General features: G+C 48.7%; 1 protein-coding gene across 2 annotated transcripts in view; it reads left to right on the forward strand.

Moving 5' to 3' along the window:
• The window catches only part of LOC146783227 (catechol O-methyltransferase-like), a 72200-nt gene that overhangs the window by 18934 nt on the left and 25681 nt on the right, over positions 1 to 27585 (forward strand). For both annotated transcript variants that reach the window (XM_085633786.1, XM_085633787.1), the window contains exons 3-4: positions 5519 to 5712; positions 12849 to 12980. In XM_085633786.1, the coding sequence (XP_085489912.1) occupies positions 5519 to 5712; positions 12849 to 12980 (326 nt within the window). The remainder of the gene's footprint in view (positions 1 to 5518; positions 5713 to 12848; positions 12981 to 27585) is intronic.

Genomic DNA, 27585 nt, shown 5'->3' on the forward strand with positions numbered 1-27585 from the left:
TCAGCTCTCGACATCCTTTGAGGGACAGCTCACCTCCAGACTTTGGTCGTCCTCGACGTCTCCTGGTCCCCGTGGCTGCAGAGTCGAGCAACCCTTCTTTGCACCTGAAGCACCCGACATCGGTGGGCATTCGACTACCGAGCCCCTGGTCACCAGAAGTGACCCAGACTCTGTACCCTCTGCTTTCAGGTTGCTCTCATCTTGAATCCAGGCTTGGATTCCACTGGACTCTCTTTGCCTTCCTGGCAGCAGTACTTCTTTGCAGCTCTCCATTGAAAACGACGAAGGTTTCCGACACCACTTGACCCCTATGCACCTGGCTCCTCTGGGATAGATAACACGGGTACCTCGGTAGTCACTGGTGGGTTGGCCTTAGAACCTCCGAAGTTCCAAAGGGTTTGCTCAAAGTCCTCTTAGAAGTATCCTTAACTTGTAATTTTCCAACCGCGACCCATAGAGTTGTACGGAGCATGCGTCTGTGTTTCCGCACTTCACCCATCCTCCGTGGGCTTCCTCTGGGTGGTTCCTTGGGGTTCCAGCGATTTTACATGCTCTAGGCACTGTGTCTATTGAAATAGTTGTTATACCATTTTTTTAGTATATGGTTCGGTCTCCCCCTGGAGCCCGCTGTGTATTTAGCTGTTTACAAATGTTCTATTGATTTAGTATTGTGTGCTTTATGTCCTAGTCTCGTGTAAAGACTAGTAGAGGGTGTTATATTAATAATCACGTATTTTTTTCATAAACACTGCGTGGTTCTCCTTCATTTATTCATTCAGGAGGTGATACTCTGGTAAAACAAGCTGCTTTACATTCCTTCAAGATTAAGCCTGAAGGCTGCTCTCCATAGCTACCACTAGGATAGCTTTCAATCAGGCTATCTTTGACCTCAGATATCATAAGGGTCGTGTGGCCTGGCACAAGGTGCCCACTTTAAATAGTGGACAGCATAAACCAACCCACCTTCTCACATTTGGTAGGGCCATTCTGCTCCCCTGCATCTGATACTAGTGAAGAGGTTGAAGTAGAACAATCCACTAGGACTCTTCAAGGTCATAGCCAGAAGTCCTGCCTTCCAACGTGGCTCCTTCTGATGGAGAAATAAAGAAATTTGAAAAGAAGTCCCTCTCCTCTGTGAGACTCATAATATAGAAATTAAATTTTCGATCTGTTCTGCCAGTAAGAAGCTTTCTAAAAAAACCAAATACATTTAGATTTGAGTCCTTGTTTTACAAACAAGGCGTGTGTGACCCTCATTAGCTTGAAAGTCAACGGTCAACCAAAAAAGTAAATATGTGTCTGAGAAATTTGTAAATATTTCTTAGGAGCTTGAAGCTTTGTTGCTTGTGAAGAGTTTTGTCTCCAGATCAGTATGTGCGTTTCACCTCTTCATCCAAGGTCATGACCTTTGACTTCTAACACTAAAGGATGGCTGCTGAGTAATCTGCCCGTCTTTGAAATGGTTCTCAGAGTATATGACTGAAGGTGGGAATGTGCCTTCTTATCTTTATAAGTCTTGCTGGTTGAGGTGATCGCCAGCAAAAAGGAATAAGCCAGGTCTCTTCACCAAAACTTTCTTCGCCAACAACCGTCAAGATTGAGGACTCCAGCCCGTCCCTTTGTTTGATATTGATGTGGGCTCTGAGACCTTTTATGATCTCATTCACTGAAGGGATCTTCTAGGTTCTTGGACAGTGACTTGGTTCAGGTTCCCAGTTCGCAGAACAACCTGTACCTCACCTCAGGTGTAATGCAGCTCAGAGGCAAAGTTTATGTGGAAGGGGCACAGAACCCTGATGGGTACCCCAGCGGAGGATGGAGACCATATAAACACAATCCTAGACATTGCAGTTCTCAAAGGAAGACCCTAAAACTAGATGTCATGATGCGATTGGAAGAGTGTCTGGAGAGTGGTTCGACTGTATGTATGAATTATTTCATGTTTCATCAGTTGAATTTTTATCTACATTCTCGCATCTGGGCGATGTTCTGGTGGTGCTCCTCAGAAAGATATACAAAAGCATCTAACCATAGACTCTACTGAACTTTTTTTACTAAGAGAAACCAAATTTTGTCTCTCTACATATGATCAGAGCAATTCTTAATCAGAACTTCCTGCCTCTTAGAGTAATAACGTAGTATCTATTGATACCGGGCCCTCTACAATCTCATCTACATTCATTTTGAAATGAGTCAACAATATCTCTGGCTAGGACAAGTTCCACAGTGAAGCACTTTTGTTCCATGGCAGTGCGCTTTGATTCGACAGGTTCTCGCTTTCCTCCGGATGCAATATATGTATTCACTGTTATTGAAATCACCCCACTGGTTCCTCTTCCCAAAACCCAAAGGCCTAAGCTTCTCGTCCTAAGTTCAAAATTGAGTTCCTCGATTGCATTTGGTCGCCCATCTTCAAAATCTTCATCTGCCAAGAGCTTTAGGGAAGGATCCTTGTGTCAGTGAAGAGTTGTCATTGTTGGTAACAGGTGAGGTAGCTTGTTTGGTGAGTGACATTATGAGGCTGTAGGGAATGACGCCATCATAATTTGGTGGCCTTGTGCCGGACGAGGATTTGCCATCGCTATGTGAAGGAGAGGGGCATGAATGTTTGTATATTTGGGTGTTGTGCGTTTGCATGGGTGTATGTTGGTAGTCTGAAGTCTTCAATGTAGTGTCTGATGTTGTTGTCCAGGAAGCACTACACTTGTCGGATGAGTGAAGTATGGATAGGTCGCCGAGGGGTCTGTCGCACTCAACACTTTGGCTCCAAATAGTGCTTTGCCTCCGTCGGATGCTTCTGAGAATATTGTTATTTAGTGAGTGGCTTTGGTTGTTTTCTGAGTTTCCAGCCAGCCCAGAGTAGATCTCTCAACTGTGTAAATTGGGATTATAGCATCTTTTTTTCTCATGCCTGCTGATTGAACTTCCGTTGTGTTACAGCTCCTGGGTGTTCGATGATGCAGGGGGCTTTGCTTTTTAATTTGAGCTACAGAGGTTTTTGTGTTGATATTTTTTATTATTTTTTATATAATAACTCAACATAACCGTATCGCAGGCAATTAGTTCTTTTTTTTATTGTTCGTTTGGATCCGTAGGTCTTACTCCCTTTTCATACATTCAGGCTTTTCCTGAGCTTTAATTCACTTTGATCCATGGGCATCCCTTCCTTCTGTATCATCCTGCGGCCGCCCGTCTTTCCTGTTCTCTGCCGTTCTGTAACGAAAGGGGTTCATGGACTTGTTCCTCTTCCTATCCCCCCCACATGTCTTCCCCTGCCTGCCCAATGTGCCCTCCAAACCTGTACTAAGGGTTTGGTCGTTCTAGCACTGATGCTGTGCACAGATCTGCAGAAATACCGGACAAAGAAACCCCAGTGCACCCAATTAGAAAATCAAACTACATCGCCTGGACAACTATCTTAAACCCATTCCCAGAATGGACCCCTTCCTCAGCTATTATTTAACACTTCAAACTCAAAGCTGGCAGATCTAGGCGCATGCCCAGGGTTCAACAGCCTGGGGCAGAAGACTGCACCAGCAAGGGCCAGATCTAATCTTTAAAATATGCTAGAACAAGTCAAAGTAATCACTCTTTTGATGGAAAAAATTCCAATTTATTGCTATCTTCAGTAGTGTTGTGATGTTTGACTCTTAAGAATTCCGCGTCATGCACCGCTTTGACGGACCATAGATCCCTGAAACAGAAAGAAAACATTTAACAGACAGCACGTGTTTCGCCCCCTTACATTGCCATCTGGCCTGGGGCTTCCTCAGGGCTGTACATTCGTGAAGAGCAAACACAATAATACGGTAACCAATAATAAATACATATTTACAGTGATGCAAAAAGGCAGGTGTATCCATTCATCACCCAAGATGGTGCAGTGTACAGAGCAGTCTGATCGAACCCAGTGGAAAGGAAAAAAGGCGGAAGGAGGAAGTAGATTAAGAAAAGGACAAGACGAAAAAAAAGAAAAAAAGAAAAAAAGGAGAGATTTAAAGTAAATCCGTTATAGTAGAGGGTACAGATTGAAAAAGGTATATGTGAGAAACCGGTGTGGGACAAGAAAGCGAAAAGAGGGAAAAGCGCGAAAATATAGAGAAAATTGATAGCCCGGCAATGATCATGCCCGAGGGAAAAGACAGTAGGGCAAGGCACAAAGAATCAGTAAAGGGTTGAGTTGGATGATAGTCAGTGGTAAGGGAGAGTTAAGATTTAGTGGGGCACACAGCAGATCTAATCTTACTGCCCGGAGAGAGGCTATGAAAATATCTTTCACCAGGGCGGTGAGCATCCTTGCACTGGTCCAACCCAGGGCTTTAAGTGGGCCGGGTCTCACCGGTGCTGAGCACCGGCAGTTTTTTAACCCCTTCAGCGGGGCGCGGATTACCGCGCCGTGCTGAAGGTTCGTTGCACGGGCGGGGCCGTGACGGAGCGGTTCCGTCATACGCACAGCGCGACCGATGCGCATGACGGAACCGCTCCGTCATGCGCATCGAAAGGGTTAAAGGGAGGTTCGAAATGGGTCTCTATCGGGCTCACTTTTGTGCCCTGGAACAGGCAGTCCGTTTTTTTCCGGACTGCAGTGGCAGCAGGCACATCGATGTGTGCGTGCTACAATGCTCACTTCTCACTAGTGAAGTTACGGCATGTCATGACGTCATGCCAGGTGAGCGTTGTAGGGGAAGTGAAATCCTTTAAAGAGAGTCATTTTCTCTCTGGATTTCCCTTCTCTTTTTGAAACTCAGGAGCAGCAACATTGTGGTGGTGTCACCAGGGCTTTAAGTGGAAGCTTTTTCAATATTATATATAAGCTATAGTTGCTGCCTATTTAGCTTATCCAACTAACAACAATTGACAAAGCCAATAATCCTGACTTGTTCTAGATATGATGTTACTTTTTGTATCATATATCTGGATGCAATGACAGAAACAGCAAAATACAAGTCTGGCAGTACACTATGCTAAGCGCAGATTTTTAGGCTATGTGTTTTTAAGCCACGCCCTTAATTACATTGGACACGCCCCTTTGAGAGACACCCCCCCCCCCCCTCAGTTTTTTCATCCCACTTGAAGCCCTGGTCCAGCCAAACACTTGGCTGGACATGAAGAGGTCGTCCAACCACTGGTTACTACAAAAATAATTCTCTCCCCCCCCCCCCCCCCCACACACATGAACATATAAGTGGCGTTTTAAGATGTTTTCTGTGGTACTGGGGCCAAGTTGATCAAACCCACGTGACCCCTACCAAAGGGAGTCTATTGGAGGTAAGTGAAGGAGGAGTTCTAAATATTCCTTTACCAATAACAGAACTCTGGCCTGTTGTATCAAAGGATTGTACCCATTCTGGGTCTATGGGGAAGTGTAGTGAGCGCTCCATAAATGCAATTACAGTCCAATATGTAAGGGCCTCTGTGCTTTACTAGAAGCCTGCCAGGCTTGTAACACAGACTCTAAAAGTCAGAGCCGTTGGGCAGCGGTGGGCACAAGGCCTTATGTGCCACCTTTGTCTTTCAGGTCCCATTGTGGAGAAGGTTGTGAGGGAGACAGACCCCTCCACCTGCCTGGAGCTGGGCACCTACTGCGGGTATTCAGCCATCAGGATAGCGCGGATCCTCAAGCCGGGAGCCCGGTTTCTAACCATTGAGAGCACCCCAGCCAACGCCGCCATTGCCCAACAGATGATCAACTTTGCTGGCATGCAGGACAAGGTATGTGCATTACTACAAACCATGACCAAGATGGCATGAAACGTGACTGGCACTGCTCCAACCCTACTGGTCATTCAGAGGCAGCAGCCTGCCAGCAACTATCTCCCATTTCTTGTAGGCCATCTCTCTGAATAATGTGAAGGGTAGGCAGCTGCCAGTCTGGGGAGTGGTAGATGGGTCAAGTGGCAAAAAGGGGGTAGCTTGGACATACTGCACTTGATTGAGTGGGGAAGGGCTTGGTGGCCAGTGAGGCGTTCTTGAGAGATGAGAAAAGGCCAGGTGCCCAATGGGCATTGTTCATGGATATTCATGGGCAGCTCTCCCAACTCTGTTACCAGGGAACCCACGTACCAGACCTGGCACTTCTGTTCTCGAAAAATCGAATTTTAGTCTTGGGCTAAATTTCAGGAAGCCAGAAGTACATCTCCAGAATGAATTATGTTGTGAATGAAAGTCCATGACTGGAACATGAACCTTGAATGATATGGGTTTAAATAGTAAGTCCAGATATCAACAGTGTATCTGGTTTAAATATATTGCATTGAGAAAACATTGTCAAAAATATTAAAACCATCACCAAAAAAAAATGAAAACAAAAACCTTGCATTGTAGCTGTTTGGGAGGATGGTGGTGTTTCACCACTGCAGTTTTTTCTCTTTATATTATTCCTCTCACATTGCTCATCACTTCTGGCTTCGAAGCACTTTTTTTATGCTGCTGACACTTATTTTTCTTTTCTTTTTCGCAGACTTTTTTTTATGCCTGTTTTTTGTTTTCTTTAAATTCTTTTTATTGATTTAAAACATCAAATAGTCACATAAAATGATATTTATGCATTTCGATCAAGTGATAACAATTACTTATAACATAACAGTGCATAGTGACTCAGTCAGTTGTTATCAGTGAGTGTTCATCCTTTCTCGACATTTCCATCTCCACAGAAGGGGAGACACATAATTCCCCTCTATGTGTATTTTACCCGCTTCATTTCTTATCCCACTTCTTAGGACAGCCCCTAGATTTATATAAATCTTTTTCTGCTATCATACATTTATGTATGACGATGCAACGCAAACCAACACAACGCACACCATTACATCGCATTTCTCACATCGCACGCACCGTTACATCGCATGCATTCACCATGCAAACCATACCATCGCACTGCGCCCTCACATGCATGCAAAAGACCTTTACAACGCGCACAAAGACCACGCATTGTATCACACCGCAAAATTCTCCCAAACGGCCACCCAAACACAGTACAACGCCCTGACACTTCCCTCAACCCTAAGACGTAAACAGACAAGGCAAAAACAGTACCATACATTAACATTAACCCTAATACCTAAAACACTACCATATACGACTCCTAACCCTAAGCCCTAACTCCAAAGCCTAAAACACTCCCATATTCGACTCCTAACCCTAAGCCCTAACCCTAAAGCCTAAAACACTACCATATACGACTCCTAACCCTAAGCCCTAACCCTAAAGCCTAAACACTACCAAATTCGACTCCTAACCCTGAGCCTAAAACCCTTCCCTCCACTACACTCCCCATAACTACCCTAAACCCTATCCTTACCTGTCTCTCGTCGTGGTTCCAACGTTGTCTCCCCGCCGTCCGTGTCCCGGCGCCTGCGTTCTAAAAGCTCCCACGATCTAATGGTGCCCGCAATGTAACGTCGTGCGTAGTGAACGCACGCGTCGTAACGTCGCGTGCGTTGTGACGGCACGCGACGTAAACGCATGCGATGTGACGCATGCGTTGGGATGGTCGTTCGCCGTCCATTTCCGCTGCCCAAATCTTTAACGATGGTCTTTCCACAGCCCCCCATTTCATTGCAATTTTTATGCCTGTTTTTGAAGTAGAATCTTGCACACAGTCACCGCTTGTAAATCATGAATGTTCTCATATCTTCCAGTAACAGGTCTGGGTTGGTGTCCAGAGTGGCTGGTGATAGAGAGAGAGAGTTGAGCATCATCTGAAAAGAGATCTTTGATGTGGATTAAATCTCAAAGCTTATTAATGAAGAATTAGTCAGATGAGTCCTGAGGCTTGGGCCGAGCTGAGGGTCTGTGTCCTGATCCGGAGACTTGGGCCGGTTTTGTGTCGTGAGACTTGGACCGGCTCTATGTCCTGGTCCTGAGTCTCGGCTGGCTTTGTGTCCTGATCCCGAGACTTCAGCCGACTCTGTGTCCTGATCCCAAGCCATGAGCCAACTCTGTGTCCTGATCCCGAGACTCGAGCCGCCTTTATGTCCTGATCCCAAGATTCGAGTCGGTTCTATGTGCTGATCCCGAGACTCGAACCGGCTCTGTGTCCTGATCCCAAGACTCGAGCCGGCTCTGTGTCCTGATCCCAAGACTCGGGCCAGCTCTGTGTCCTGATCCCGAGACTCGGGCCGGCTCTGTGTCCTGATCCCGAGACTCTGGCCTGCTCTGTGTCCTGATCCAGAGACTCGGGCCGGCTCTGTGTCCTGATCCCGAGACTCGAGCCGACTCTGTGTCATGAATCTTGGGCTAGCTCTGCATCCTGAGACTGCAGGGCTGGCTCTGCCTCCTGAGACTGTAGGGCTGGCTCTGCCTCCTGAGACTGTAGGGCTGGCTCTGCCTCCTGAGACTGTGGGGCCGGCTCTGCCTCCTGAGACTTTAGGGCCAGCTCTGCCTCCTGAGACTGTAGGGCCGGCTCTGCCTCTTGAGACTGTAGGGCCGGCTCTGCCTCTTGAGACTGTAGGGCCGGCTCTGCCTCCTGAGACTGTAGGGCCGGCTCTGCCTCCTGAGACTGTAGGGCCGGCTCTGCCTCCTGAGACTGTTGGGCCGGCTCTGCCTCCTGAGACTGTTGGGCCGGCTCTGCCTCCTGAGACTGTTGGGCCGGCTCTGCCTCCTGAGACTGTTGGGCCTGCTCTGCCTCCTGAGACTGTTGGGCCGGCTCTGCCTCCTGAGACTGTTGGGCCGGCTCTGCCTCCTGAGACTGTTGGGCCGGCTCTGCCTCCTGAGACTGTTGGGCCTGCTCTGCCGCCTGAGACTGTTGGGCCGGCTCTGCCGCCTGAGACTGTGGGGCCGGCTCTGCCGCCTGAGACTGTGGGGCCGGCTCTGCCGCCTGAGACTGTGGGGCCGGCTCTGCCGCCTGAGACTGTGGGGCCGGCTCTACCTCCTGAGACTTTGAGGCCGGCTCCACCTCCTGAGACTGTTGGGCCGGCTCTGCCTCTTGAGATGGTTGGGACGGCTCGGCCTCCTGGGACGGTGGGCCGGCTCTGCGCTCTGAGACTGTGGGGCCGGCTCTGCACCCTGAGACTGTGGGGCCGGCTCTGCACCCTGAGACTGTGGGGCCGGCTCTGCACCCTGAGACTGTGGGGCCGGCTCTTCACCCTGAGACTGTGGGGCCGGCTCTGCCTCCTGAGACTGTTGGGCCTGCTCTGCCTCCTGAGACTGTGGGGCCAGCTCTGCCTCCTGAGACTGTGGGGCCAGCTCTGCCTCCTGAGACTGTGGGGCCAGCTCTGCCTCCTGAGACTGTGGGGCCGGCTCTGCCTCCTGAGACTGTGGGGCCGGCTCTGCCTCCTGAGACTGTGGGGCCGGCTCTGCACCCTGAGACTGTTGGGCCGGCTCTTCCTCCTGAGACTGTAGGGCTGGCTCTGCCTCCTGAGACTGTGGGGCCGGCTCTGCCTCCTGAGACTGTGGGGCCGGCTCTGCCTCCTGAGACTTTGAGGCTGGCTCTGCCTCTTGAGATGGTTGGGACGGCTCGGCCTCCTGGGACAGTGGGGCCGGCTCTGCGCTCTGAGACTGTTTTGCTGGCTCTGCACCCTGAGACAGTTGGGTCGGCTCTGTACCCTAAAACTGTAGGGTCGGCTCTGCACCATGAGACTGTAGGGTCGGCTCTGTACCCTAAAACTGTTGGGTCGGCTCTGCACCATGAGAGTGTTGGGTCGGCTCTGCGCCATGAGATTGTTGGGTCGGCTCTGCGCCCTGAGATTTGGGCTGACTCTGTAGAAGAGAAGTTTTCATATGTGGGCAAAGTGGACAATTGCACTGGGCCCCCACCTTCCAAGGGGCCCCCTGCAAGAGTGAATTTTCTCCCCACTGTCAATTTCTCTACTTCCACCTCTCCCCCTACTCTCTGCCTACCTCTACTTTTAACTCTTTCTCTCTCTGCCAACTACCAACTTAAGGATGTTTGGGGCTGTAGCAAAGACAACGCTTTTAGTTTTTTTTTTGCATGACCCAGTTTTATAACGTTTACCCTATAATTCACTATTGTGTGGCATCATGGAGTCTTGAAATACTGCAAAAAGGGTAATATGCAAAGTTGTTCCTAACAGGGCCCCCCAAAATATGTATTGCCCGGGGCCCCAAAAATCTCTAAGACACCACTGACTCTGTGTCCTGTTAGACTAAGTATGAAGGGTTACCTGTGAAGGTGGGACCTGATGAAGGGGGAGCACCGCGAACATGGAGAGTTTGGGGAGTCTGAACACAAACACATTAAATTCATAGACAAGTCCAAAATGGAGTTGTTGCAACAAGTCAAGTTCTTCCTTTTTTTTTTTTTTGTCCTCATACGCCATTAGATCTTACCAAGGCTAAATGTTGATTTCCTCTGCTGTCCCCCATCTAGTTGGCATCAGCAAAAGAGCTCTGAGCTTAATGGTTTGCACCTTACACAGAACCTCTCAAAATTGGTCTGTTCCATTCTTCTATCTGTGAGTCCCAGGAACTGACCCGAGTGGTGAAGTAATTCCATGTAGAGGCCTAATCATTGGACAAGTTCTTCCTTGACGGCCCCTCCCTCTTCACAATTATCACAGACAAAGCCCTGTAAAGCATATTAAGGTCCCGAAGAACTTTTGAAGAAGTCCATGACGAATCAGGTGTAAAGGGTCGGCTAAAGAGAAAATTGTTTCTAGTTTCAAAATTGACACCCACATCCATTACTTACTACATTTATTTGTTTAATTTATTGTTTTTTCCCCGAAGTGCTTCAAAGGAAATATCACAACCCTTGAAATGAGGTATAGATCATCAAACACCAAAACACAGTTGACAAGTGTGTGCGGAGAGGATCTATTTTTGCGTGTCTTTACGTCGACGTTAATGGGGACACAAGCCAGATGCAGGAAGCGGTGGACAGCCAGGGCACTATTGAAGAGGGCGCAGTTTAGGGAATGTTGGGTGAAGAAGGGGCTGGAGGGACTAGAGCGATGTTTTTTTGTTGTTGTTGCAGAAAGTGTGTATCGCCCGTCCTGTGTTTTATCGCAGAAAGGCGCAGAACCGACTAGTGTGAAGAGAGTTTGAAAAGTCTATATAAAGGAAAAAAACATCAGGTTATCAGCAAAAACATGTGCTATGAAGCCATAAGGGATGCCAGATGTGAGAGGAATAGGAAAAAGTGAAGGCAAGAAAAACCCAAGAACAGAAGACGGTTAGGACAGAGGAAAAAAGATCTTTCTTCATGAAAGATACTGGTGAATCCAGTTCTCTGAGCATTCAGAGCCTTTTAACAGTGATATAATAAAGTAGGGTGAACTCTGTGAAGGGAAGAAGGGAAGTGTGAAAGAACAAGAACAGGTCGTGTGCTTGGCGAAGGTAACTAGAAACGAGAGTCTTTCTGTTGAGTTACCAGGACAGAATCCAGATTGTACAAGGAAAGGTCTATTATGAGTGTGGAAAGGCACTGTTCCTTCTGGTATTTTAGGCAGAAAGGCAATTGGACCCACACTTGCAAGAATGGCAGACATAAAGTGAGGTTTTTTTTAGTAGTGGAAGAATAATGCCGATATAAAAGTAGAAGGGGTGTTCTTGACAACAGAAAAGAGGTAAATAGTAAACTGAAAAGGTGAAAGTGGTAATCGGTATGTGAATCAATTAGCGACTGTGGATTTTAGGTCAGATTTTGAAATGAACTGCTTCACACAAACGGTGAAGGCAAATGGTGGATCTAGATTTTGGTTAAACTGGTCAAAAGCGGCTAGACCTAGGGTGCAGGTTTGTTTACGTAAAGCACCAGGTGCATTGGGCAGCAGAGCCCTGGGACGAAAGAGCAGCGAAGGGTTAGTGCCAGGCGGCTGAGGCGAAAGGAGATGGTTATCGTGATGGAAAAGTGTCAGGGTTTGTTAGACAAACGGTGGGGATTGGAAATGTTCATCTTTTTTTCCAATTTTAAGAGGAAGAAGGTAAATCCTCAAAGATAAAGGAAACTGTTGGATGTTACGAGGGGACCATTTCTTACACCGTACATTGGAGGCGAACTCAGTGTTAATAAGTGACGGTGCACCCATAGGATCCGACAGAACCTATAAAGGGCTTTATAGGGAAAGGATCCAGATCAGTAAATCATATCTATAGAAAGAAGTGCAATAGACTTAATTCATGGAGAACGCGGAGAAATAATATACGTGATCCTGAATTACAGTGGCAGCAGACCGAGGGGAAGCGGATCGAAGAGTTCTGTACGGGAGTGTTAAAGGGTGAAACTGATGAAGGGCTTTTGAACCAAAGAGAGAGAGAGAGAGCGAACAGCTTGGGAATCAAGCAATCAGAGGAAGGAATAGACATTCGGAATATTAAATATAGTATAGAGGTCAGTAGACATGAAATCTGATCAAGTGAGCTGCTGTGCATGGCATATATTTTTCAGCACTCAATTCAGGACAATACAGGCCATTTCAGCATCTTATTGCCCATGGTCAAAAACACCAGATTCAACACTGGATTCATCTAACTGGGTCCTTTTCCGTTGTGCGATTGCCCGTGGGCAGTACCTTTGCCCCATGATCACACTGTACAAATTACTAGTGAATTAGAACTTTAGGTTAGTTGTAGGATTACCATTATTTTTTCTAGGCAGGGGTGAAATATTAGCCTCTGTTTTGGGGCTTTTGGGGGAAATAAGCAGACACCATAACTGGAGCAGCCGTCCGTCCCACTGCCTTTGTTTATCTGTGACGAAGGCAGCTGAATCAGGAGTTCCTCAGAGAGATTTTTCAGGCATGACCCATCATATTGGGTTATGCCACTGGTTACAAGAAAGGGATGTCTTCTCCAATGGTTGCAAGCTCCTTGGACAGAAGCACAACTTAGCTGATTCGATGGAGAAAGGAAAAGAGAACCAATGACCGATTCTTCCATTTTCACAGGTTAAGATTCTCGAAGGCTCGTCGCAGGAGATCATCCCTCGTCTGAAGGTGGACCATCAGGTGCACACCCTGGATTTTGTGTTTATCGATCACTGGAGTGAGTGCTATGCCCCGGACACCAAGCTTCTGGAGGTGAGTTGGAATACCTGTCTTGGTACTTGGCCAACTGGAGGTGAGTTGGAATCTCTATTTACAAATCTACTTCACTGTGCATTGCGAGACTTTGGTTTCCTAAGATACTTTGAGCTTCACGTTCGACCATAAAGCGATTCCCGCTTGAGCTATAGTATTTATAGAACAGAGGCACCACAAAACACCTTGGTATTTATGATTGACAAGGGTTGTCTATCAACAAATTGGGTTTTTGGCAAGGTCTGATATCTTGATTTATTCCCAAAAATGAAATTTGCCTGCAATGCCCCTGGAATTGCTCTTTGAGGAGGTATTGCCAAATCTTAGCAAATGGAAACCTATATCTTGATCTGTTGGCCAAGTACCAAGATGGAGTATTCATTACACATGTTAAACTTGTAGGCCGATCCATTTTCCAAGTAGTCAAATCTTTATTGACAAAGGGTCGGGTTCCATCTCCATTAAGACAAGCTGAACCAAAGCCCTTTTACTTATGTATATATTTTTATAATCACATGATATAGGCTAAAGTGGTCTTTACCAGGCCTAATTAGAATCAGAGAACTCTGTACGCTTGCACCCTTTTCCATGGTCCTCAGAGTTGCACCAATCCTTCTGTGTTTTTTTTTTGTTATTGTCTATTGGCTGTCATTAGGACTTCTTTTATGTTATGTTAAAATAATGTCTAGAGCGCACGTTCACCAGCGGTTTCTTGGCGCTTAAGCAAAGACGAATGCAAAACAATCACAGTGGGGAACAACTAATTAATTGTAGGCCAGGGCAGAGAGCCATGTTTTAAGAAATTTCCTGAACTTGGAATAAGAGGCGGTTAGGCGCAGTTCGAGGGGGAGGGAGTTCCAGAATTGTGGAGCTAGAGTCGAGAATCTTAGGCCGCCGTATTTATTCCTTTTGAAAGGGCAGGGGGTCAGTAGGTTCATATTGGAGGAGCGAAGCTCGCGTGAGGGGACATATCGCTGAATTTTGGTGGCGATGAAAACTGGTCCGTGGGATGAGAGGGCTTTATAGATCATGCAGGCAAGTTTAAAAAGACAGCGTTGAGTCACGGGAAGCCAGTGGAGATTTTTAAGCAATGGTTTCACGTGGTGGGATTTAGGCTGGCCATAAACAAGCCTTGCAGCTTGGTTCTGCACTAGTTGTAGGCGGCGAGTTTGATAGGCCGGAATGCCGGAGTACAAAGAGTTGGCGTAATCGATGTGAGATATAACAAGGGCAAGAATGACTTGGGTCAGTGCCTCCGTGGACAGAAATCTGCTAATTTTTTTAATTCTTCGCAAATGGAAGAAGCAGGCGGAGACCACCGAGTTTATCTGAGCCTTCATGGTGAGATTGCTGCTAATTATGATCCCCAGACTCTTAACCGAGCTGACTGGAGAGGGGGGACATCCTAGTGATTGGGTCCAAAAGTTGGAATTCCAAGGGTTGGCTGAGGCCCCAGTGAGAACTAGCTCGGTTTTATCAGGATTGAGCTTGAGCTGGTTTAAATTCATCCAGTTGCTGATAAAACTCATGGTGGATTGAACGTTCTCCATTGAGGAAAGAGATGAGTCGATGGTGAAGACTAGCTGGAGGTCATCAGCGTAGTTCAAAGTGACGACTTCTCTCTTATGGAGGGCCAAGATCAGGGGAAAGATGTACAGATTGAAGAGGAGAGGGGAGAGAGAGGAGCCCTGTGGGACTACACAGGACAATCTTCTCTTCTCCGAGGTGAAATTGACAAGGCGAACCGCTTGATAGCGGTCGCTAAGGAAAGAGGAGATCCACTTGAGAGGGAGCCCCCGGATCCCGGCACTTTCGACCCGGTCGACCAGTAAGTCGTGGTCGACGGTGTCGAAAGTCGCCGACAGATCCAGGAGCACTTGGGCCTGCTAGATGTTGTGATCTGCCCCCTTCCTAAGTTCATCGAGGACTGCCAGGACGATAGACTCAGTTGAGTGTTCAGGTCTGAAGCCCGCTTGATGTGAGTCAAGGTAGTGGGTGCGCTCTACAAAAGTGCTCAGGCAGTTGGTGACATGGGCCTCCAGGATTTTGCCATGGAAAGGTATTAGCGAAATGGGGCGGAAGTTACTAAGTGTTAGAGGGTCAGAGCCTGGGTTTTTCAGGATAGGCACAACTTCTGCGCTCTTGAAGATGTTGGGGACAATACCCTAAGTGAGGGATTTGTTAAGAAGCGATGGGGGGGGTTCGGGGAAGTGAAAGAAGGCTTCCCGAGTGATGTGAGGGGGACAGCTGTCCGTAGGGGAGCCAGAGCGGACCTTTTTGAGAAGGGAAAAAAAGACCTCCTGAGTGATAAGTGGAATTCGATCAAGGTGATGGGGATTAAGATGAGGGCAGCCAGGTTCTGGAAGTAGGGTGGTCTTGGGAATGCTGGCTTTGATGATGGTAATTTTATCAGTAAAGTAAGTATTAAGGGAGTGGCATAGGAGCTGTGAGGGGATGGGTTTAGCAGTGACACGGTCAGGTTTGACAAGTTCATCCACGATGGAGAAAATGTCTTTAGCTTTGTTCGTGGAGTCTAAGATTTTTGAAGAGAAGTATTCAGATTTGGCTTTGAGGATGGCATTTTTATAGTCTTTCAGGGCCATAGTGAAAGTTGCCTTTTTCAAAGGGCAGTAGTCCAGTCTCCATTTACGTTCAAATTGACGTAGGGCTAGTTTTTTTTCCTTCAAATCGTTGGTAAACCAACGTTGGGCGTCATGAGGCCTCTTGTTTCTGATCTTTTTCAGGGGGGCTAAACAGTCCCTAGCCGAGGCCAGCCAGGCGTTGATATTTTCCGCCTGAATGTGAGGGGAGGCCGCGTGGCCGGTGAGCAAAAGGGTATGGAGCATAGGGGAGGCTAAAACGGCACAGAGTGCGGTCGAGTCAATCCGGCTCCAATTTCTGCCCATAGAGCTGTCAGAGGAAGGGGGCTTTGGTAGGGGGGTAAAAGGAATAGAGAAGGAGATAGAGTGGTGGTCGAACCATGTGCAGGGAAGAATTTGAAGGTCGGTTATCTCAAGATTGGATGTCCAGACCTGATCAAGGATGTGTCCTTTTGTATGTGTGGCCACCTTAATATGCTGGGAGTAGTTCATTCCTGTTAACAATTCGGTAAATTCAGCCAAACATGGGCTTTCCCGCACATCATGAGGCCAGTAGTTAACGTCACCGAAGATCAACACTCTGGTGTGATTTATGACCAACTCCGCTATCGTGTTACCAAATGACTGCGAGAATGTGGGTATATGGACTGGGGGCCTGTAGAAGAGCGCGCAGATAAGCGAAGCGGTATTGGATTCAAGCTTAAGAAGAAGACTATCAACGAAGGGTATGGCCAGTGCGGTTAGTGAGGTGAATTTATGTGACTGTGAAATTATGGCCGCGACCCCTTCCCCCGCTTTCTTCTCCAGCCTGTTGGTCTGGAGAATATAATATTTGTCTGGGATAGCTGCCAAGATGTCAGGGCTGGAATCGGCTGTAAGCCAGGTTTCTGACAGGCGAAGCATGTCTGGTTTGATGGTGTCTAAGAGATAAAAGATCTCTAATTGGTGCTTGACCATCGAGCGAGTGTTAAGGTAGTAAATGGACAGCTTATCCTGTCCTGAGCAGATAGGGGGGGTCGTTGTTTTGGGTTTCAAGTCATTGGATGGGATTGTAGGCTCTTGAACAGGTGGTTCAATGGGCAATCTATTAGCAACGTCCTTGTAGGACAAAATCCCCAGTTTGTCTAAGGTACTAGTGGTGTTGGAGTCAATAGCCCATAGTCCCTGGAGGGGGTGTAGCTCTGATGCGGAGTAGCATGTGGTGCGGGCATAGTGCGTGGCCCCTGACCCCGGCCGGCCGTGGATGGGCGCAGACGGGCTTGCCTTAGGCGCGCCTTCGGCACCCGCTGTGCACGTCCGCTGCGCGACAGGAGAGACTTGTGGCAGATATAGGCTGAGAGCACGGCGCTGATCGCGGCGCTCTGCCCCCAACAGCCACAAGAAACAGACTATCTGCCTGCACCCTCCACATCAGTCGGGGAGCCCCGTGGTGGACCGAGGTGCAGGCGACAATACAAGTATCAAGCACAGCATAAGCACAATAATCACAATCCTCATCCTCTTTAGCAGGGGTTCAGCCTGGATATGTTGACCAGTCTCCCATTCTGAAAATCTAGGATGACCTGGTCAGGCGCGAGGAAAGGTCCGCACGCACTGGTTACTGTGCCAGGTCTGTCTGCAGTCTTTGCAATGGAAGTGCATGAGATGCTGCCAGCTAGACGGTGACAAGGACAGAAAACATAACCTAGACTGGTATTTAATGGGAAAGATCTGGGATTGTAGGCAAGAGCATGGACCTTCAGACGGTATGGTCCCTAGTGGGCCATCATTGTCGCCAGCCCTTTGTTTTTATTGTATTACAAGCAGTCCTCCAGATTACAGTCGTATGACGATACACAGCTTTACGTGTGAGCTGGATATGTAAGAGCTCAGGCAGGTCACTAGGCAGACTGCCTCTTATATATGATTATGGTGAAAGACAGCAGGCTTCACTTAATCGCATCAAACACAGCGATAACTTTCGTAGTAGGCGGGGCGTGCAGCAAACCAGATGAGCGGGAATGGTGATACTACAGCCTTATCTTCTCTTATGAACTCTGGGAAGTCATCTGGTCGCCCTAAGTGCTATTACAACCTGTGAGTGCACTTAACAGCCCCCATGATGTCATATGTGATGTGATTTGTAAGGTCATGAGCACTGCATTGAGGGGCTCGTTATGGCTGTGTAGATCTCCATAACTGTTGAGTGTAAGTGCTTTCCTACCACCATGCCATTCCATGTGGCCAGTTTTCTCAGCCGCCAGAGTCGCTGGGCGTAAACACAAGACTGTACTTGGGAAAGAGTAAGTATTCGGGGTTATAATGATGCAGCCAATAGTGCTGAAAACAGTGACAACCTCAGGAATCCACCTGGAAAAAACTCACTTAAAGTGCATTTATGGTTACAAACTAAAACTGAAAAAACACTGAAATTAGCAAGTTAGGGTTAGGAGCACAATCCATAACTCGCACAACAGTCCTGCAAACCATAACACACACCAGCGGCAGTGCTTGAGGCTTCACAATAATTACACCATAAATAACAGAATCTAAAGGCAAAATGTAACTAAACCACAACACATCAGCAAACCAATAAATAACACTACTCATAGTCCTCTCTGTCAAACCGGTAAGAACAATACGACATGTAAGATCTGTAAGATGACTTATAATGGCATCGGTTTCATTAACGGTGACTTCATGAGAATTAAATGTGGTGCGTGAATTATGGTTTACAGGCCTTAGTGCGAGTTTTGGATTAATCTTCCTTACCCGAACTTACAATTCATGTTTTTTTTGGTTTTAATTCTGAACTATAACTGCACTTTAAGTGTGGATTTTATGTGACAGTATGTATACACCCAAGGAGGGGGAGAAAGATGTCACCGCAGCTCTCGTTTTTGTCCTTTTATACAAGTTAAAGGTTACATTCCGATTGCCCTCAAAAATCGTAATTACCAATTGTGTAAAGATTATCACACCCTCACAGTTAATTATCGCACCCTCTCAGTCAATTATCGCACCCTCACAGTCGATTATCGCACCCTCACAGTTAATTATCGCACCCTCACAGTTGATTTTCGCACCCTCACAGTTGATTATCGCACCCTCACAGTCGATTATCGCACCCTCAGTCAATTATCGCACCCTCACAGTTGATTATCGCACCCTCACAGTTGATTATCGCACCCTCACAGTTGATTATCGCACCCTCACAGTTGATTTTCGCACCCTCACAGTTGATTTTCGCACCCTCACAGTTGATTATCGCACCCTCACAGTTGATTATCGCACCCTCAGTCAATTATCGCACCCTCACAGTTGATTATCGCACCCTCACAGTTGATTATCGCACCCTCACAGTTGATTATCGCACCCTCAGTCAATTATCGCACCCTCACAGTTGATTATCGCACCCTCAGTTGATTATTGCACCCTCACAGTTAATTATCGCACCCTCACAGTTGATTATCGCATCCTCACAGTTGATTATCGCACCCTCACAGTTAATTATCGCACCCTCACAGTTGATTTTCGCACCCTCACAGTTGATTATCGCACCCTCACAGTCGATTATCGCACCCTCAGTCAATTATCGCACCCTCACAGTTGATTATTGCACCCTCACAGTTGATTATCGCACCCTCACAGTTGATTTTCGCACCCTCACAGTTGATTTTCGCACCCTCACAGTTGATTTTCGCACCCTCACAGTTGATTATCGCACCCTCAGTCAATTATCGCACCCTCACAGTTGATTATCGCACCCTCACAGTTGATTATCGCACCCTCACAGTTGATTATCGCACCCTCAGTCAATTATCGCACCCTCACAGTTGATTATCGCACCCTCACAGTTGATTATTGCACCCTCACAGTTAATTATCGCACCCTCACAGTTGATTATCGCATCCTCACAGTTGATTATCGCATCCTCACAGTTGATTATCGCATCCTCACAGTTGATTGTCGCACCCTCACAGTTGATTGTCGCACCCTCACAGTTGATTATTGCACCCTCACAGTTAATTATCGCACCCTCACAGTCAATTATCGCACCCGCACAGTTGATTATCGCACCCTCCCCGTTAATTATCGCATCCTCACAGTTTTCCCCTCAGAGTTTACAGCAGGCCAAACCTGTTGAAAGTGTTTTGGAGGAAAAGTTCCTGATAAAAGTAAAAACAATGCAGTATTTAAGGGCTAAGAAACGATCCTGTGTGTTGTTCCTCATTTTCACATTGAAAACTTGGTACAGGAGATATTTACCACACGTGCTAAATACCTATTCCTGGGTAATGGTGTTGGCTACGTGTGGGAAATACCACACCTTATTCCTCCCAACTTTTACTGAGGGACTTGGGGGGGGATATGTGCCGTGAAGGGGTGCAGCGTGTCATTAGCCTCCTGGGCTTCACAACACGTTCTGCCACTTCGGAAACGCAAGGCTGCACCATATTTACAAGAATGTGGTGCAGCCTTGCGTTTCCCCCTCGATGGGGCTAAGTTTAACAACTTAGGGGTATATTCACAAGAACGTGTGATAACTACCGCAAGAGAAGCCTAACGCAACTTCCAACATCGCAGCCCAACGCAGGAAAATTATGCCGTGCCAACCAAGTATTCACAACGCGGCAGTAGCATGCGATAGTCACCAGATAACACGTCAACTGGCCGCTCAAAATCCAACGCCACACCGCAAAAATGCGAAACGCGAAGAAAATGCGATGAGGTCAACACAGTACGAAAAGTCGCGAAAACCAGCCACATGCCTGCAAATACCACGCAAAAAAGACAGAAACAACACACCAGAAACAAGCCAAAGCACGTAGCAACATGGATGCAAACTGACCCAGCGCAGAGGCCAACACAAACCCCACAACCCCCACAGACCACCAGCAAGGAACAACGGGGTCGGGGAAGGCCTAGGAGAAGAGGGAGAGGAAGACTGGGTGCAGACCGCTGGAAAACAAGACCAGCGTCACGGAGGTGACAGAACACTACCAGCAACTGACCCACAAGCGGACCACCCGGAATACAGTCGGAGTGCCGAGGAGGCCAATCGAGGAGGCCAAGAGGAGCCTGCATGACGTGACAACCGAAACCAGGCATAAATCCGCTGCCAACAGGAAGGCAGCAACACCGACAGGAGGTGGCAGTCCAGCAACACAGGAGGAGCTGGAGGAAACCGAGGCCACAGTGATCAGTGTGGAGATGGTGCAAGGAGTAGGGAGTACAGACACAACTCAAGAGGACCTGACACAACATCAACAGGGACTGGGGATACGGGGGGAGATGGGCACAATGGCACACATGCACAACGAGGTGTAGCACACTGCACACCCACAATCACCCAGGATTATGTCCCTCATCCCCATGGCACACTGCAGCACACACACATAGCAAGAACAGCACACCCACATTGATGACAACGTGGTACAACGTGCATAGCCGACACTGCAGAACAGAGGACACAACTGTCTCCGCACATGCACAGAAACATGCCTACTACATCTGACAGAGCAGGAAACTGTGAAATGGAAATATACCCGTACGACCTCACATCCATCATGTAGTCCAAATGTACACTGTCCCGCAGCAGAATTTAGCACCTCACGAACAGTCACATTGTACATTGTCATACAGTCTGCATGAAGACCAGAACAATGCGCAAACATACATATCAACACAATGTCAACATGCATCTTCCCTTCACATTGCAGAGGGGCACACAACACCTCCAGCAGAGCACACAAGACAACACATCTGTGATGCCAGAGAGGACCACCACACCTTCGACACCCTACATCAGCCCATGGACATCCCACGCAACCCACCACCAGGACCCGGGCAGACAAGCTACTCAGAGGAGGTCACAGAGCCTACAACAGACCACACAGCAGGAAGCACCCGCAAGCACAGCTGGCTCACGACACTTCACCCACCCACACATGGCACCCCGTTGCCATGTGTCAGCACGCCAAAAGGAGGTGCCCATGGAAGGCGAACTAGATCACATACGTTGGTGACCATTACACTTCAGGGACCACCCACACCCCACAAAGGAGACCCACACAGCCATAGAGACACATGCAGATGCACATTCACAGTACACAACCACGCCCAGGGTCACGCAAATAGCAGTCACACACCCACGCCGCCTCTGCCTACGACGGCCCAGCCCACCCCCCTTAAGAATTGAGTAGGTGATGACAAAACTACATGGCCAAGCTCCAACGTGCTGCCTGCGGTGATATGTCTGCATCCGCTGTACACAGCACATTGTAATGTCCTAGGGCCCAGGGCCCTCATGCATACAACAAGACCACAGGGACACAAGCAGATATCATGTTGAACTGGCTACGGGCATGTGTGCCCAGCCCCTTTATTGGCAGGGCCACATGTACAGTGACGCCTTTGCTGGATGTGTGTGGGGTGAGTGTAAGCCAGCACGCATGGAGTGCTTGGTGCTGGCAACCACTTGAACAGTGGACACCAGTGCAACGGAAACTGAAAACACCTTCATAACAGAGTCAACTGCTGAACAACATGGAGGGAGATGGAGAAAGTCCAGAGGACACACAACATGCAAACAGAAGTGTCCATGAGTTGCAGTGCACTGTGGTTGGAGCACTAGAGATAAGCTCGCTCATGTGAAGAAAAAGTCTCGGAATGTGTCCCTTCGAGATATTCCTGATGAAGTGTGGTGTGTGAGACCTTCATCAGCTTCCTCAACAACGTCCCAGGTCTCCCACTCTGCTTGAGATGACATTTCTGCGCAGCCTTTCCACAGCAAAAAACACAATCCGCAATGGACGATGACTTGCGGGGCACTGAGTCAGTGGCACCTGGAGTGCCTAACAGGGTATCAGTCTGATGATGGCATTCACGACAGGTGTTTATCAACTCCGTAGGTTTGTCAGGACCAACGTTTCGACTCTGGCAGATGGCGGTTGGAGGTTGTCCTGGCGGAGGTGGCGTGTGCCTGCTGCGGTGATGCGACGTCTGGGACGGTCAGGACTCGATTTGCTGTGTAAGCCCTGGTGGTACGCAGTTGAGGCCGGAGGCAGTGGACAGCGCAGGAGCACATGCACATGGCGTCGATTACCCCAGGACCATTCTCACAGAGGTCATCCAATATTCAATCAGACAGGGTTCCTACCGTGAGCTGCACAGAGTTAGTGGCCCCGGATGAACAGCGGCCGGCACAGGCACCCTGCCACGGGACGGTGACTTGCGGTGCAGTCAGATGGGCCATGCGACCTGAGCGGGTCCTCATCAATGTCCGAGGTGTATGTTGCAGAGTGTTGTGGAGGACAGTGGAAGGTGTCCTCCAGGGCATGAGGTGAAAGGTCTGATGTTATCCGGAAGCAGCAACGTCACAACCTCGTTTTCGCCACAAAGTCCGTATCACCGCCATGATGGCAACGACAAGCCCAAGTCCATGGACTCAGTCGCCTCCAAAGTCCAACCAGAAAGTGACCATGGGTCTCGGGGAATAGACATCTTGGCACTGGGGCTGAAAGGGAATGCAGTCTTCGATGAGGCCTGTACAATGACATGAAGTCTTCCATAAACAAATAGAGGTTGAATTCGAAGGTGTGTGTGACCTATTCGACTGCAGTGTAGGCCGGGGCAGCGGTCAGCAAGGGCCCACAGCCAGCTGTCGTTGGCTCGGGATGCACAGAGTTGGTTGCAACTGGGCAGTTGTCGGTAGTGTTCGATCACCTCCGTGACGATGATCCTATTCCCTTCGAGCTGCAACGCGTCATCCTCTCACGCATTTCATGCGTGCATAGATATGTAATCTGCCATTGAACAATCGATGTTCAGTTCCAGTTCTGTGACCTACTCGTGCGCAGTGTAGGCCGAAGGCAATAGTCCGCAAAGGCCCACAGACAAGTGTGGTTGTAATGCTATGCACAGACTTGGTGGCACCACATCGAAGGGAGTATAGTGACACGAACTCTGCCTTAGATAATGTTCACTGCCATGGTGTAATCAAGACTCCGTTCCAAATGTGTGACCTAATTGACCGTGGTGTAGGCCGGAGGCGGCAGTAGAGTACGTCAACGAGAAAGGACTAAAGCGGACCTCTGTTGTGGAACCCATGATGGTCTGAGGAGGCTGCCAAGGTCGCGGGCCTTTGGCTTGGTGCTAGTGCCTGCACGTGGTGGGCCCTCTGTGACACACGCCGGTGTCGGCAGGTGATCAGTGTGGCCTGGTGGCGCAGGGGCAGGCCTGACTGGTTCGGGGTCCAGCGGTCCGGGGTACGGCATGCACACAGGATCGCGGGCAACTCCGCTCACAAGGACGGCGTCGGCCTCATGGCATGGTGAGCGGCGCCACCCTGGCAGAGACGTTGGGCTTCCCGGAAGAGGACCACACCCAGGGCTACGTGCTTTTTATTCACACCCCTACGCTGGCCTGGCGTACGCCGGGCCATCCCACTCCGCTCACGCTTACGGGGGGGACGTAACAGGCAATATTTCCGCAAACTCCCCCACTGGCCGGGGTGACATGGTTGCGTCCACTGTCCACTACACTCCATACACCAGCAGTGTATGTCATCGCCATGGATATGGGTGTGTTCTGCATACTGCGGTCTGTCCAGCACATCTTCGCCACTCTTGGCATTGTGTAGTTTCCCAATCATGTTTCTCCTGCATCCTTCACACATGCCTGGTTGCCACCTCTCCCCACGATCGGCTATTGTGCGGCTGAGGTGCCATGCCGTTGATGGCTCATGTTCACGGCTTGCCCAGGTTTCCATTGTGAGTTGCCCTGTCGTGTCTGGTGGGTGGGCATGTTGTTTTGCATGTTGTTTTTGTGACGTGTGCATTGCCAGAGTTGTGAGTTGCATGGTTGTGGAGTTGAGGTGAGTGGGGTGTTCATTTGGAACTTGCCAGGGGGCTGTGCATTTCCCTGATGGACTGTCGGAGGATGGAGGAATCATGCACAGTGGCTGGGTATTTGGAGGCGACATTGGTGGAGGTTCCACGGTGTTCGGTTGTTGCCTGCACATTGATGTGAGACATGTGCTTTTTGTTGCGGTGATTGTGTGCTGTCAGCAGAGGACACAGGTATGACATGTGTGCATCCTGCGCATTATGTTTGACGTATGGGGACTGGGGTACCAGGCTGTGGTGATGTCCAGGACAGGTGTGAGGGACTTGGTTGTGGCTGGCTGTGTGACTCCTCCGACTGTGGCGGGTGTTGGTTGGGGGTACCAGGGGCCAACAGGTGCAGCACAGCCAGCAGATTTGCGTGGGGTGGGATGTTGATTGTCCGCTGTGTTGGTGCCGTCGGCCTGTGGGGCGTTGTTGGTCATGATGCGTGCGATGGTTGCCCTTTTGAGCCTGTATTGGGCAATGACATGGTCAGGTGTTGGGTCTGTGAGGCTGGTTTGTTTCCTGGGGGTCTGCTGTCTTTGTCAGTGCTGCCTGGGTGGTGGTCCGGGGGTGGGGGGTGTTCTGGGTGTTTTATGGGGTCCTGGGGTGGTGGTGGTGGGTGATGTGGCCCTCTTGGGTGTCCGGGCCGCATGACCAGTGACTCCATGGCATCTGCTGCCCTTCCGATGTGGCTGTGGGCTGGGCTCCCTTTTGTGGTGCAGGCTGTGGTCCAACTTTGCACCAGGTCAGAGCAGGTGTTAACGCGCCTTATCGCTGGTTTTGTGTTCTTATCGCAATTCTGTCTGGTCGTTGTGAATGCTGTGGAGTTGTGTTGTCGCGGCTTTTGGCACGGGAACGCCTACTCTGCATCTCATTAGCGATAGTTGCGGGGATCTTCTGTGGCGATGGTTTTTGCGGCTGCTATCGCGGGTAAACTGGTGCTGTGGGCTGTTAACACCAGCTTGTGAATGGGGCGATAAATATATCGCAACTTTGGCTGCGATAAAGTGCCGTTAACTCGGCGATAGTTCCTTGTAAATATGCCCCTTAGTGCCAACGCAGGCACCCTTGCACCTGAGTGCAAGGGAGGATTGGTTATATGTAGGAAGGTGTCCCTTCCTGCACATAAACAATCCTAAAATGCAATTTTGTAACTTTCATGTGTGCTGCTTTATGCAGCACACATGAGTTACAAAATGGCATTTTTTACAAAGGTTTGTTTCTGTACAGGAAGGGGGACCTTTCTGTACATAAACAATCCTAAAATGCAATTTTGTAACTTTCATGTGTGCTGCTTCATGCAGCACACATGAGTTACAAAATGGCATTTTTTACAAAGGTTTGTTTCTGTACAGGAAGGGGGACCTTTCTGTACATAAACAAACCATGGCATTTTGCTTTTTCCATGTGTGCTGCACAAGGCATTACACATGGATAAAGGAAAAACGAGGAGAAATAATGCATGTCTCCTCATTTCGCCAACTTAAGACCAGGATTTTCCTGGTCTTAATTTTGGCGCTGCCTCCTATTTACGCCACCCTTGTACATAGGGGGCAGCGTCAAATACAATATGTGTTATGGTGGAACGCCCACCACAGCACTCACTCCTTGCCCCTTTCACGCTAAACATAGCATGAAAGGGTGCCTTATGTACAAGGCAGCATTACGCCACATTAAGTGGCTTAACACTGCCTTGTACATAAGGCAAGGCCCCTATCGCCACAGGAACGTCATAAAAAGTGACGTTCGCTTGGAGATAGGGGCTTGTACATATGCCCCTTAGTCTTAGTTGGAGCTGGAAGGTAGTAGTTCCTCTTTCAACATCTAGTGTCTCTGCTAGGGGGATTTAGAAGCAGGACTTGTTTTCCACTATCAGTGGATAGAGATGGGAAACAGCACGTTTTATGGCCTCGGTGGTTTCGCTGAAGATGGTGACGCAAGCTTAGATATCATCCGTGTGCCACCATCGACTGCGCCTACTGCTGGCCCCCCTAGTTACCAACTGCCCTAGAGTGACCGGTAGAGGACAAAATGCCAGGATTGATATATAATAAAGGTTACTGCAATTACAGCCTCTGGCAGTGTTTTTCCTCAAACCCCTTAATAGTCCCACACCAGCTGCAGCGCCAGTTTCAACATGTGGACGGCCATGCACAGAGTACATGTAGAGAAAAGGCTGTGCGTCTACTGTTGGCATTTGGGGAAACACTTGAATGAAGGTTTTTTTTTTCATTTCCTTTTACTCTGTGGTGGAGTTTTTCGTCAGTCCATGTTTGAGAGGACAGGTCCCTGTTGGTGCTTATTTTATTCCGGAGGGAGGGTCCTCGGTGAAGCTTGATTTTTGATTTATTCTTGTGCATGGTGAGAAGCTGGTATAGCGGGCACCTGCCTGGTCCGGTTTTGCCTGTTTTTTCTACGAATGACGAAGGGACAGGATAGTTAAAAACTGCTGCTCTGGTCTCGCTGTGTCATCAGTATGCCCCAACCACTCGGGAGACACACAGGCACATTTATAAGAAAGTCACGCAGCGCACCTTGCTGCGCTGCGTGACAGGGAGAGGACAGGAATGCTCCGTATTTAAAAGAAAGTGGCGCTTTCCTGTTTCTGCCCCTTGCGCTAGTGCCGTTTTGGCTGCCTAGCACCAACGCAGACACCCTTGCCATCACTGTGCAGGGGGGCATGCGCTGCATGGAGAATTGTTTTTGTGTAGGAAGGGGAACTTCCTGCACAAAACCAATTCTGGGAGGCGTAATTCTCTTTCTGTGTGTGCTGCAGAATGCACCATGTCGAGAGGATGGCGGCAGATAAAAACAGCCCTGGTCACCAGGCAGGAGAGGGCAGGGCCTTGTATACACTGCACCACATTCCTTGTGCCAAGGACTGGTGGACTCCTGCCCCTGGAGATGGACTCCGCAGCCACTGGAGTAATAGAAGAGAAAGACGGAAGCGCATTGTTTTAACCCTTTCTCATTCACCATTAAAGGCCTGGAGGTCGGTGAGCACGGGCTACTCCTGTCCATAGTTTTGACTAAGTCTCTTTGCCAAGCTGGGCAGCCCACCTTTACTTTCAATTCCACATGAAGTAATGGTTTAAGGTCTCCCGAGTTAAAAGGGCAGATGAAAATGTCCATATT

Source organism: Triturus cristatus, chromosome 11 (genome assembly GCF_964204655.1).
Source record: "Triturus cristatus chromosome 11, aTriCri1.1, whole genome shotgun sequence".
In the NCBI taxonomy this organism is placed as follows: Eukaryota; Metazoa; Chordata; class Amphibia; order Caudata; family Salamandridae; genus Triturus; species Triturus cristatus.